The 12,736-nt window shown below is 49.5% G+C and overlaps 1 protein-coding gene across 5 annotated transcripts in view; it reads right to left on the minus strand.

Annotated features, from left to right (window-relative positions):
- The window catches only part of MSI2 (musashi RNA binding protein 2), a 198,570-nt gene that overhangs the window by 29,191 nt on the left and 156,643 nt on the right, over nt 1-12,736 (minus strand). For 4 of the 5 annotated variants that reach the window (XM_066563230.1, XM_066563228.1, XM_066563229.1 and 1 more), the window contains exons 9-10: nt 11,144-11,258; nt 5,335-5,409 (exon numbers count right to left, since the gene is read on the minus strand). In XM_066563230.1, the coding sequence (XP_066419327.1) occupies nt 5,335-5,409; nt 11,144-11,258 (190 nt within the window). Of the gene's footprint in view, nt 1-1,404; nt 2,828-5,334; nt 5,410-11,143; nt 11,259-12,736 lie in introns of those variants that run through there. The other variant, XM_066563232.1, reaches the window with a different exon arrangement.

Here is a 12,736-nt window from a genome sequence, read left to right on the forward strand (position 1 = left end):
TGATCACTCCAGTATCACGAGCACACAAACTCTGCTCCCATTAGTAAATGTTCTACAAGCCTCACACTTGTGTAACAGTGCTTGAAGAGTGCTCTACAGAGCTGACCCCTATTAATACACACTTCCTCACTCCCTGTGGGTACAGAAGCCATGGGCAGGCAGCACTTTAAAATCCCTTTACCTCACCAGAGTAGGAAGCTGGGTGCTCCAGCACAGGGCAATGTGTCTTGGGGACATGAAGTACCACAGGCCCCAGGCTGGGTGTTTTACACCACTGCACGTGGGACAGAGGGAATGGTTGGCTGTTTGGAATGCTGCAGCCACACCCTTTTCCATCTCCACTGCACTCTCCTTTGAGGTGATTAACCAAGGGGGAACCTGTGCAGCAAAACCTGCATCGGGGTGTCCTAAACCCCAGACACAGGAACCTCCTTCCCTCTCCTCCTCCTCCTCCTCTCAAGACACCATGACAAAGAAGCCTTAAGCACAACATAATAATTCCTCTTATCTTTGGCACCAGTTCCTTCTCCTCACCTGGAAAATTCCTATTTTCTAGTTCTTACCTCCAAGGGGAGCACCACACATAACTGTGTACACAGGTACTGTGTACCTCCCTGCCCACACTGATGGCTGAACACTGTGGGACTGGCATCGGGAAAGAAACTGAATTAAGCTCAACAGAAAGTTGGTTTAAATGCTCTCACAGTAACAAACCCCATCAGTCTGAGACTTTGAACCATCCTGTGTTGCATTTCCACTGCCCCAGGCACTGCAGGAGCGTGACCCAAGGCTGAGCCCATGGCCTTTGCAGCACCAGTACTAATAAGCAAATATATTTCCCTGAGCTCTGCAAAGTTTGTGAAAATATTTGTTTTCCTCACCTCTCACCATATACAAAGGTTTTAATAAGCTTTAACAAACATACAAGCAAACAAACCCTTAATTAAAATAAATAATTTAAATTTCTAACCTGAAGGCTTCTATGAAACTTCGACAATCCCCAAACACTCAGGTGATGATGGGAGAAAATATAACTGGGATAAAGGACAGTGCAGAACATCCCACCACAGTGTGGAGGACCAGGGGGGATGCTGCAATTTCCTCTCCCCCCAGTTAGGAATGCATTTTGTCTTTTTTTTGGTATAATTTTTGCTGTAAACACACCTTGCATGTAACTGTTCCTCTGCAGCTTCTTCAAACAGTGGGTCACACGTTTTGAGTGATGATTTTATTCTTTTATTCAACTGTCATTGGTACTGGTTATTTGGGGTGTCCAAACCAAATTATTAAAATTGCAAGCTAAGAGAGCAGCAACACAGCAAATCCGTTGTAAACAATTTATTATCATTTTCTACCTCAGTTACTTACAGGAAAAAAGTCATAAAAAAGAAAAAAAAAAAGAAAAAAAAAGAAAAAAAAAAAGAAAAGCACAGATGGACTATTTACAAAAAATGAGAAAATTCACAATAGCCGAAATGTTTGCAAATCATGCACACTAAGACAAGTTCACAAAAGCAAAGCAATTCATAGCAAAAAACCCCAAACAAAATAATAAGAAGCCATACAGATTAAAAAAAGCTATTGCCTGCAGAAAAGTCAAAAGAAAACTACCCAAGTATTACATCAAGCATCTTTAATGAAATGAACAGCACAGCCATGGATTGTAGAGCCTTTGACACTGACATTTTAAACAAGTGGATTAACAAACATTAAAATGCATTACAGTTCTACTGTAAGCATGCACCATACTTCTCACAAACTTATCAAATGGGCAGCAACACTTCAGGAAGAGCAGAATTTAAAGAGAATGGTGTTTTCTACCCAAAACTCCAGAATCTGGTCATGTTAAATAGAGCCAATGGATGGAGGCGTGCAGCTCTCCTGCCATGTGGGCGGGGATGAAGAGGCGCAGGTGATGCAGCTGAAGCAGGGAAAGCTTGGCCACAATTTAGGAAATTTGCCCATGATTTGCAAGCAAAGTTTGGAAGGAGAAGCAGCTGCAGGGAGTGTGCAGGACCATCGCTGGTCAGAGTTAGATCAAAGGATCAGAGAAACCCAGAATGGTTTGGGTTGGAAGGGACCTTAAAGCTCACCCAGTGCCAGCCCTGCCAGGGGCAGGGACACCTCCCACTGTCCCAGGCTGCTCCAAGCCCCTGCTCTGGGAGCAGGAATTGCTGTGGGGGCAGCAGCCCTGAGCCCCTCTCTGGGTGGCATCTCAGCATGGCCCTCGTGTGATGTGGCAGCTCCCAGAGAGCCCCAGGCCAGTGGGGCAGGTGTGGGGCTGTGACACACGGGGTGACACAGCTGGGTACCACAGCCCTGCAGGGACAGGGGACGGCCCTCGGGGTGGGGTTTGTGCCACTGCTGGATGTCCCCACGTTAAAGAGCGCCAGTCACTCTCTTTGGGGCTGTCTGTGAGACCAAATCAACCCAATCATCCTTCTCGCTGCATTGATAAAGTGATTTCTAAGAAGTTTGTGAGAAGTCATGCCTTCGGAACGCCCCTGACCCCATCCTTGCGAGTTACATTCCAAGTGGGCATTAAAAACTCATAACAAAGCAGAGGAAAAAAAAATAAAAAAAAAATGCAAACTCAAAGCAGTGAGGATATGGAGCCTTTAAAAAAATAAAAATAAAATAAAAAGTCCAGTCAATCAAACCAGCCAGTAAGAGCAGCAATTTTTCAGTGGACATTGATATTAAACATGGACCACCCAGGCTTTCTCTGTCTCTCTCTCATTAGCACTGTAGTAAACCCCGATTAATTTGTTATGCATCTTTAAGAACTAGTTGATAAAAATTATGTCTTGTGAAATCGGCAAATAGTCTGCAAAGTGAAATAAGAACAGAAATTAATAGATTAAACTGAAAAGATAAGTCCCAGAAAAAAAAAAAAAAAAGAAGATACACAGAAAGGGAATGATTGCAATTAAAATAAAAAATAAAAGAGGCAATGTACTGCATGAGGAAGGGCTGGGAGGAATAATGGGATAGGAGGAGATAGAGCAGTTGCCAAAGGGTTGTGTGCCTTGCCCCTGGAGCCAGGGGCTGTCCCATGCCATGGGAGAGGACATGGGACAGCCCCTGAGGGACAGGGACAAGGGAATGGGAATGCAAATAGGTGGGTAGTGGCAGAACTCCTGGGAGCAGCCCAGAGTGTGACTGAACATTTTTCTGTGTATTTGTACTGAGGCTGCACCACCAGGGCAGGAGGCAGGGCAAGCTCTCGGACCCAGCACGCTCCCGCACAAACAGCCAAGATCTTCTCCCTCCAAATCACAACACCGAGCTTTTGAACCTGACACCTTCCTCCTGCCCTGCTCCTGAAAGGCTCCGTGGCACCAAGCTGTGCCCTGTGGCACTGGGCCCTCTGCCCCAAACACTGCAGCAGCAGGGACAGCCCCTCCTGTCCCATCCCCAGCAGCGGGGAGAGCCCATCCTGCTGCTGCACCATTCCCCAGCCCACACCTCCGGCCAGGACACTCCAACGGGCTGTGATTGTGGAGACCTGAGCCCAAAGCACCTGAGAAACTCCCAACAACTCTGGAAAGCTTCTGCTTGCTGCTAAGGAGTAACTGATCCGAGTGGGAGGGCAGCAGGGGAACTGAGCAAGGTGAGACAGGGCCCTGAGCATCTCCTGCAGTGACCCACAGCTTCCTGGTGGGGACAACACACCTGGATTTATTTTCCATATTCAATCTCTGCAGGAGACTGAAAATAACCAGGCGGTAACTGGAACTCCTGCTTTGGTAAAAACAGGCCCTGAATAAAAATACATCTAAGGAAGGGTCGAGTCAAAGGGTGCCTTTGCTGTCAGTGAGCAAACACAGCTGCTTTAGACATGTTTATAATTAATCTCTTCTAACCTCTGCAGATTTCTGACATTAAACCTATCAAAGGAGTCTCTCCTTCAATGCCTTCGTATGAATCAGCTGGTACATAGAACTGTGAGGAGTCAGAGCCTGAGACAACACACAAACACCTGCTGAAGCCTCCTCCTCATCTCCAGCTCCTGGCTGCAATCCTGCCAGACCAGACTGCCCCGCTGGTTCCAGAGGAACCAGAGGTGGTGTCACCTGCATCTGGGGACAGCTGCCTTGTCCCCCACCAGCCCCGTGCCACCCCAGCAGCTCTGCTGTCTGCCTGACACCCCAGTTGTTTCAGACCTGGCCTGGTCCAGGTGGGAAGATGTACCACAGGTGGGAAGAGGTGGCTCAGCTTCCAGAAGAGCCCTGGCATTTGTGAATTCGAGTGAACAAACCCTCACAGGGCTGTTCCCCTTGGTGTTATCAGTCCTGCAAGAAACAGCCACACAATAACCCCATCCCAAGGATATCTGCTCACTCTACAGATGACAACAATCTGCATTTTTCCACAGCAGGGTCTCATCCTGATGACCTAGGGCTGCACACACGGCTCCACGTTTGCCCCAGCGTGCTGCAGGTGTAGCCAAGCACTGTCCACACCCTCAGCCACCCTAGAGAACCTTCCTGTGAGGTGCTGGTTTCCCTCCTGCCCCTCCAAACAGCAAAGCCACTGCTTCACTTGTCCCAGCTGCCTGGGAGAGCCCTGGGGTGAGAGGAAACCCTGAGCCCTGTGTGGTGCCATCCCACGGTGGGATGTGCTGGGAAGGGCACATCTGGATGGGCTTTGTGGGATGCCCCATCCCTGGAGTGCTCAAGGCCAGGCTGGGCAGGGCTCTCAGCAGCCTGACCCTGTGGAAGGTGCCCCTGCTCACTGCAGGGGTTGGACCTTTGGGGGTCCCCTCCAGCCCAAACCATCCTGTCCTGTGCTTCCATCGCCTGATTCCCCCCGAGCCGAGGGCAGGGGGATCCCACCCGAGCCCAGGGCCAGCCCCACACACCTGCAGCTCCTGGGAGGGACCCCCAGGGCCAGCCCAGACACAGCAGGGTGGGCTGTGCACTCAGCAGTGCAGGTTCACTTACCCCAGGCCAGCACGGGGAGCCGTGTGCGGGTCCCTGTGTGCAGCTCTACAAAGGAAAAACCCAGCAAAGGGAGGGGGACAGCTCTCCAGTGATCTCTCTTGCTTTCATGGTTTTAATTTAAGAAGTTTGTTTTCAAATAACCAGTACCAATTTATACATCAGGAAAAAAAAATGTGTTGAAAATATGTCGCTATAAAAGTCTATTTTAAAATGCTAAAAAAAAAAAAAATAATAAAATTGCTGTTGTGTGAGATGCTCCCTGCAGACTTGCCTGTCTCAGCTTGCAGCTACAGACTTAAAAAAAAAGGAAGAAAACCCAAAAAAACAAAAAAAAAAAAAAGAAGGAAAGAGGGGAAATAAAGCATATCTGCAAATGAAATGTACATACCTGGGAACTGATAACTGTAACTTGGGGCAAATCCAGGATATCCTCGGCCATATGTTGCAACAAAATTCGGGTAACCTTGATCACAGACATGTAAAAAAAACAAAAAAAAAAAAAAAAAGAGAGAGAGAAGTTTAAGGATTAATGAAGGTGTTTTTTGAAGGTTTTCTTTTTGTTTGTTTGTTTGTTTTTTAACACAATGCACAACGACAGGGAGGATGGGTGAGACCTAATTTTACGGAGGGTATTAAAAAATCAGATTTATTCCGCTCATGCCAAACTGCAGAGAGGTTTCATCATTATCCTGAATAGAAACATCTCGAGCTGGCGGCGCTGGCCCAGCTCCGAGCAGGAGCCCTGTCACTCTGGTAATTAACATGCACTTTGGTGTCTGGAGCCCAAGGACTGTGCATACTTGTTAGCTGGAAGAGTAAATGCCAAATGCTAAGGCTAAACACATAACACGGGTTTGCTCTGACATTTGGAGAGCTTACAATGAATGTACTTTGCTTCAGAGCTATTGACAGTTGGAGATTAAGGTAGTAGTAATTCTTTATCCCGGGAGTGTGAAGGACAACAGTTAACACATCAAAGAGTTGGAGGCAGCAGAAACGAGCCAGGGAGTCAAAGAGCTTTTAATTTTTCAGGAAAGTAAAAGGAAGCTGCCCGAGGTGCTTCTGAAGGCCCCTTCTGAGGCAGCCGACCTCGGGCAGCTTTGGGAGGTTTATTAGGGGAAAAGCTCACTTGAGAGCATTTCGTGAATAAAAACAGTGAAGGCACAAAGAGGCAACTCTGCTGGTTTCACTCTCTGCCTGTGAAGGAATGTGCTGGGTGTCCCACTGATCCCTGGCCATGAGTGGGCTGGCAGCAGCCCTCGGGTCACACACTGTGCCACCCCCTGTTTTAACTTCCCCACAGCCATTCCCTCTGTCCCACAGGGCCTATTTGCTCTGACCCAGATGGCCAATGTCCCAAGGTGCCCTGTACACTCAGGGGGTTTCCTAAAATTCTAACCTCACATTGATCCTCAACACTTCCTCACTCAGTTTTCTTAAAAACAGGCACTGTGCCGCACAATTCCAATGCACTGAACACTAGAGAATGAGCCTCAGCATCAGCCCAGGCCTCTCCAAACCAAGAGCCCATCAGGAAAAGTTCTCTCCTGCTGTCTGAAGTCAGTGGGAATCTTGGCAGCAGCTGGGCTGGAGCCCAGAACAGGCTCAGCAGCCGAGTGGCTCTTGTGGGGGGCTCCTCCCCTGCTTGGATTCATCCTGTAACACACTCATCCATCACTCAGCTGCTCTCCTGCTGCAGCAAGCCCCTCCATTTCCGATCACATTTATACATACGTGCAGCGTACTATAAATCATAATCTAGAAGTGGAAGATAAAAATGCCTGGATGAATTCTGATGTGGGATTAGGCAGTGCCAGGGAAGGCAGCCCCGCGACGCCCAGGGTATGTACACGCTGCTGAGCCCTCCTTGCACAGCTCAACAGCTGGATTCCCTCTGAAATTAATCACCTCTGTCATTAAGTCAGATCTTTCAGAGTTAAGCTTTACAAACCTTTTTTACGTTCTTTTTTTTCTTAAGCAACACTATTGATAAATGGATTGTTTGCTAAGTAAGTAGCGCCATTAACACCCCTGAAAAATCGCTCTGCAGCGTCCACTGCAGCCCCTCTCTCCTTGCCAACAGGAGGAACTCAGTTTGCTCTGTCTCAGACAGCTGTGAAGCAGATCTGCCAGCTCACAACTGCCAGGGCACAGTGCTGGGCAGCACCTGAGCTCTGCAGGTGTGGTACCTGTGGCCCCAGCCAGGTCAGCACGGTGGGGGATGGCAGCTGCCCACGGTGCTCTGGATGCCACCTCTGCTGCTTCCTGCCCTGGCACGGTCCAGGCTCTGACCCCAGGGCAGCCCTGCTGTCCCTGGCCAGACCTGGCTGTGCCTGACAGCCCCAGCAGCAGCCAAGCTGCCCGGGGGCTCTGCTGGCACCGCCAGCACTCAGCGCTCTCAAAGTCAGGCAGATGAAATCATAAATTTATAATACAACATTACTTCAATTTTCCTCTTCATTTACTGCTGCAGTGCCCAGCTCTGCTCTAACGACTCGAAGCCTGATCCTCGTGGGGACATTGCCTGGCTGAATATCAATGGTGTTTAACACCACGCCTACATGGATGCTTCATCAGGCCAAATGATGGCCCTGCTGACCTACCCAACATTCCCATTAGGTGCCATCCTCATCCTGCACTGGGCACCAAGAAGCTGATTTGCCTTGGTAGTCCTGGGGAGTGACCAATTCCTGGTAAGTGAACCAAAAATCCAAGTTTTGACTGCATTGCCTCCTTCAAAGCAAGACTGTCCTGTGCACAGAAGCAGAACTCAAACCAGCAGCCAAACCACTTTCACACCACTGCTTCTACCCACCTCCTGTCCAGGCTGTGGAAATGTCTTTTCATTTTAAAATTTGCTAATGGGGTGGACAAAAGCTCATGGTCAATATGTGAGAATGCTGAGCACACAGGAGCCAGGGGACCCGTGCAAAATTAGTTCAAATGCTCCAGAAAATGCAAGGAAGCTGTTGTCTCCAGCTGCTACTCCATTGAACAGTGTCTGGTGGAAAAAGGAATGACTTTCTTTGAAGGGCACAAGCTTCTCTAATGCATGAGCTCAGCCCACCTAGACTGAGCGTGAGCAGGAACACAGAGCCCTGCCAGGGACCTTCCCAAACCCGTGTTCCCACCTCACATCACTCAAGCACTACAGGGTGAGCCTGGGGGGCCGAGCGCTCCCAGCTCTGGAGGGGTTTGCAAGCTAAAAGGAGCCCAATTCTAACATTAAACACCAGGATGATGCCCACCAGCAGGAGAAATGAGTGCTGCCAGCCCCAGCTCAAGGCAGGCAGCACGGGGTCACCTCCAGAGCTGTGTGTCACCATTGTGGTGACTGCAGTGTCCCAGACACAGAGAGCAGCTTCAGATGAGAGGGGACACAAAAACCATCTCCTCTTAATGTTGCTCCTCTGCTGCTCTCTTCTTTACAAGTTTCCAGGCACAGACCTGAACAGAGCACAAAAAGCTCTGGGGCAGTGCTGTGACACCCACACCCTTGGGTGACAGAGCACACCAGGGCCAGGTGCCAGTGTGAGGCTCCAGGCACAGAGAGAGTTTCCTGGTCACCAAACTGCTCCTACTCAGCCACCCAGGGGCACACAGGGCCTGTTTGTGAGCGTGCAAGGGGCTGGGGAGCAGCTCTGACTGCTGGCTGGGCTGACAGGGAGAGGAGTGGGACTGACTCTGCTCCACTCTTTGTGCAGAGAGGCTGACTGGAGCCCTTGCTCTCCCTGAGAGCAGCGTGTCCCAGCCCCAGCCCCAGCCCCAGCCAGCCCAGCAGCCGTCCTGGCAGAAGGCTCAGCCTGCCCCCGCTCTCCCAGTCAAAAAATCCTTTCAGAACACTTTAATTTTGCTCCAATCAACCAAATCATCACAGAAGCGGCTGCCTGCGCACCTTTAGACCCTGGCTGCTGCAGGCTCCTTGGGGAGGCTGTGATTAATGAAAAAGACCAACTTCCTTAATAGCTTTGGAGGGAGTCGCTCCCCGCTCCTTCCTTGGGGTTGTCTCGTGCGTTCGTTCCTCTGATTCCCTCCTCTGCCCAGGAACAGCAGCTGGAGAAGGTGACCTTGAGCAAGGATTTCTGGAAACAGGTATAAAAACCCCTCCAGAGCAGCCCCAGTTGCTCTGGCTCAGTCCAGCTGGGCAAGGAACAGAATGGGGCAGACCTGACCTGGCCTCGTGAGTCCCCACAGAACAATCAGCAGCAGCAGTGATGGAACTCTGTGTCTGATCATTTGATGGGTTAATTATGCCCCTCTTCCTGCAGGGACAGGCTCTGCAGCCTTTGAAACAGGGGCTTTCTGAGAGCCATCCAGCAGCTCTGCTCTCCCGTGCTGCAATCTCCTTGTTTAGCACTTAATTATTTAACACAGTGCCACGGTAGCAAGCAGGAACTTGGAAGATGAAAAACCAGCTCGAGTGGATAATGAAGCATCTGGCCTTCACCGTGGATCAATCACCAACGCTCAGCCAGTCCCCCCAGTCTGAAATGCAGGGAGAGCAGTGTGGGACTGGCTGCAGCTGCACTGGCCAGGCTGACCCCACTGCAGCAGCTCCAACAGGTGCCCCAGCTCTCCCTCTGTGCAGTTCCACTCACTGAGGGCTGCTTCCCTTAATTCTCACAGCTTGAGAGGATCCCTTTCCAGACAGTCAGCCCCAGTGGGAACAGACTCACGCTGCACCTGGGGGCTGAGTTTTCCCTTCAGGATGCTGGGGTGGACCCAGCTCCATCCCCTCTGTGCCCAGCTGCAAGGAACAGGGCTGAGGCCACACGGTGGATGGAGGATGAGGCCACGGATCTTTCTGGCTTCCCAGGGTGAGCTGCTGTCTGTCCTGCAGCCAGCAGGACAGGCCAGCACGGTGGCACACCGGCCTCCCTCACACCCCACCTCGAGCAGCCCGGCTGGGAGAGGAACAGCAGAATTCGAGTACACTGGCTCAGGCAGGCTGGGAACACACAGGTAACGAAATCACGGGCTGACTAGAGCAAGATAAATATTTTAAGCATAAAATGTGATTTCCAAACACTATGGGGCAGGGTGGTGGTGGAGCGTGGGGACAGCAAAACAGATGATCAGCTGCAGTAACCTGATTACACATCCAGAAATGGATCACCCCAGCCACACCAACAGAAGCACTATTAATTCTGAGATAAAGCAAACATGGCAGCAAGTTCTTCCTATCAAATCAAGCAGTGCCTGGTGTCAGACACCTCAGTGTAGCAGCCTGATCCTTGCAGGAACTGGGTCCTCTGACCTGACACCCACCCCAGGGGCTCTGGGGTCCTCCAGCATCTCAGCCAGCCCCTGAATCTGCTGAGCAGAGCTCAGGGCAATCCAGATCCCAAGGCTGGGCTTTGTGCTCGGTTTCTGGGATCATCTAAACCCAGGACAGGAAAGTCAAAGCATCCTGAAGGGGGACACTGGCCTGGGAAAGGCTCACTGCTGCCTGGGGACACCTCCAGATTGCCCTCCCATTCCCACGTGCTTCATGGACACAGAAGGTGGCAACTGAGGGGAAGTTCAGGGATACAAAGGGAGCAGAAAGTTTAAAATATACAGTGTTTTACAAAAAAACCAAAAAAACACATTGGCAATGGATTAGCAGCATTTTGGCCGAGAACAGAGTAACTGGGGTTGTCACATTATTTAGAAAGAATTATCTAGGCAGAAACAAATGAGAACCAATTATAACTAAATAGACCTCCTGCACAAATAGGAATTTGCCATTAAGTATCATTTATCCCATTTAATTAGTATTTTCTGGACACAATACTCAGGACTAAAATACCATTCCATCTCCTTGAAACTTGTAATTATTGTTGTGACCTGTCCTGTTCCGCATCCCCCCACTTCCTCCATCCATGCCATTTAAGAACCAGCAAGATTTTCAATTATCTGTGCTGAACTGTCAAAGCTACCTTTAAAAGAAGGGGAATAATGTGTGACTCAATTCCTCTAAAAAAGGGGAGAGATCATTTTTAGTCAGAATGAACACACTGCATCTTTCATCATTCTATTTTTGCGAGTAAAACAGGCTATTTAAAACACCCATTTAAATGCAAATTTTTTATATTCCAGGCTGGGGGGGGGGGGGGGAGAGTTAATCATTTACCACAGACAGGATTATTTTCTTCACTCCACCCCTGCTAAAGTTGCAGGCTGGCACCCACACAGGTGTGGGGATTTGCACTTACCCAACATTCCCATCCCTAGCATGAACGCGTCCATGGTGTACGGCAATCCACGTGCCCTTCCTCTCGTCCCTGGTGGAAACATCACTTCTTTAGGTTGTGCTTTCTTACATTCTACCTATTGAGCAGAAACATGTACAAATGAGATGCAAATGAATTCCATGTAAATGTCAAATGCAGAACTGATCTACTTAAGGGGGGGGGAGGTTTATTTTTAGCATCTGCCTCCCCGCACCTCCTCCCGCTCAAAGGTGAACTTCCAGAACAGCGTAACCAGGTTTGAAAGAGCCAACGTGTGTGTCTCTTTAACCACCCACTGCAGCCCCCAAAGATGACAGAAGTGCTGATTTAAGAAGTTCTGTGTTCCTGAAAGGGAACCCAGCACCAGTGGGAGCGGGATGAATGGAGGGAGGGCTCCAGCACGGCTCCGCTGCAATCGATAACACAGAACGACTCCCAGTGATCATTACAAAAAGCTCCTTTTAAAACAGGAATAAAGAATCAATATTTCTACCCAGCAGAAAATTTCTGTAAACCCTATTAATAAAGGATCTGCATTCTTTCACTTTCAGTTACTCCTGCTGCCTTGGGAAGTTGCTCAAGCTGCCCATGCACCATCCCATCAGCAAACTGGGACAACGTGGGCACAGGAGTGAAGCACCACAACATGGATATCCTGGGGACCTGGGTGGTGCCTCTTCATCAACAGCAAAAGCAGAAAGAAAAGGGGCCTGGCTGCTCTTCTGCCAGAATCCAGCCCTGTCCTTACAGGGAAGGGGATGGAGATGGCCAGGACATTCCAGAGCCACAGTTACCTCAAGGGGAAAGCCCTGGAGGGATGTCCCAAATGTGACAGGACAGGCAATGGGGTTTCTCCAAGAGGAAATGTGTATGGATTTATGAGTCAGGACTCAGCTCCATACCGAACTGCCCCTGAGAGTGCCTGATAAGGATCTTTGTACACACATCTGGACCTCACTCAAACTTTCAATTCAGAGTTTCTGGGCATCTTAATAATTTCCAGATTTTTTCCACCTCCTCATACGAGGATGTGCTACACTTTCAGCAGCCCAACAAAGAAAGGTTTAATTCTAAGGCTAAAAAAATAAAAAAAGAAAAGGAAAAAAAAAGGCAGGGAAACTAAAATTCACTATTTTTGTTTAGTCTAGTTTGGAGAATTAACCTTGCACTGGGGTACTCCTGGGTCAAGCAGAGCAGTCTCAGCCACGGGAAGCCAGGAGGGCTGAGCTGGGGAGTGAAAAGCCTCTTATACCCAGCACAACAAAACAGGCTGTCAGCCCTCAGCCCAGGATGTCTCACAAACCCCTGGTTAACAGCTTTCCAGGCTAAAGCAGGGCTATTTTGAGGAAAGCAGAATGTGAATATCCACAATGCACAAACCCCCACTGAGCCACCCAAAGACAAGGAGACTTTGTTGTGCCAGCCACGTGTGAGGGGCTGCAATCACCTTGGGGACAACGTGTCACTCACACCAGGCCAGCCACAGCAGGCAGCAGCACAGGGGCTTTCAGCTTAGTTTAAAAAATGCACCGAGTTGTGGGTCTGTTGATTTACCACATTACTGATCAATGGCTG

This window comes from Molothrus aeneus, chromosome 20 (assembly GCF_037042795.1).
Source record: "Molothrus aeneus isolate 106 chromosome 20, BPBGC_Maene_1.0, whole genome shotgun sequence".
Classification (NCBI taxonomy): Eukaryota; Metazoa; Chordata; class Aves; order Passeriformes; family Icteridae; genus Molothrus; species Molothrus aeneus.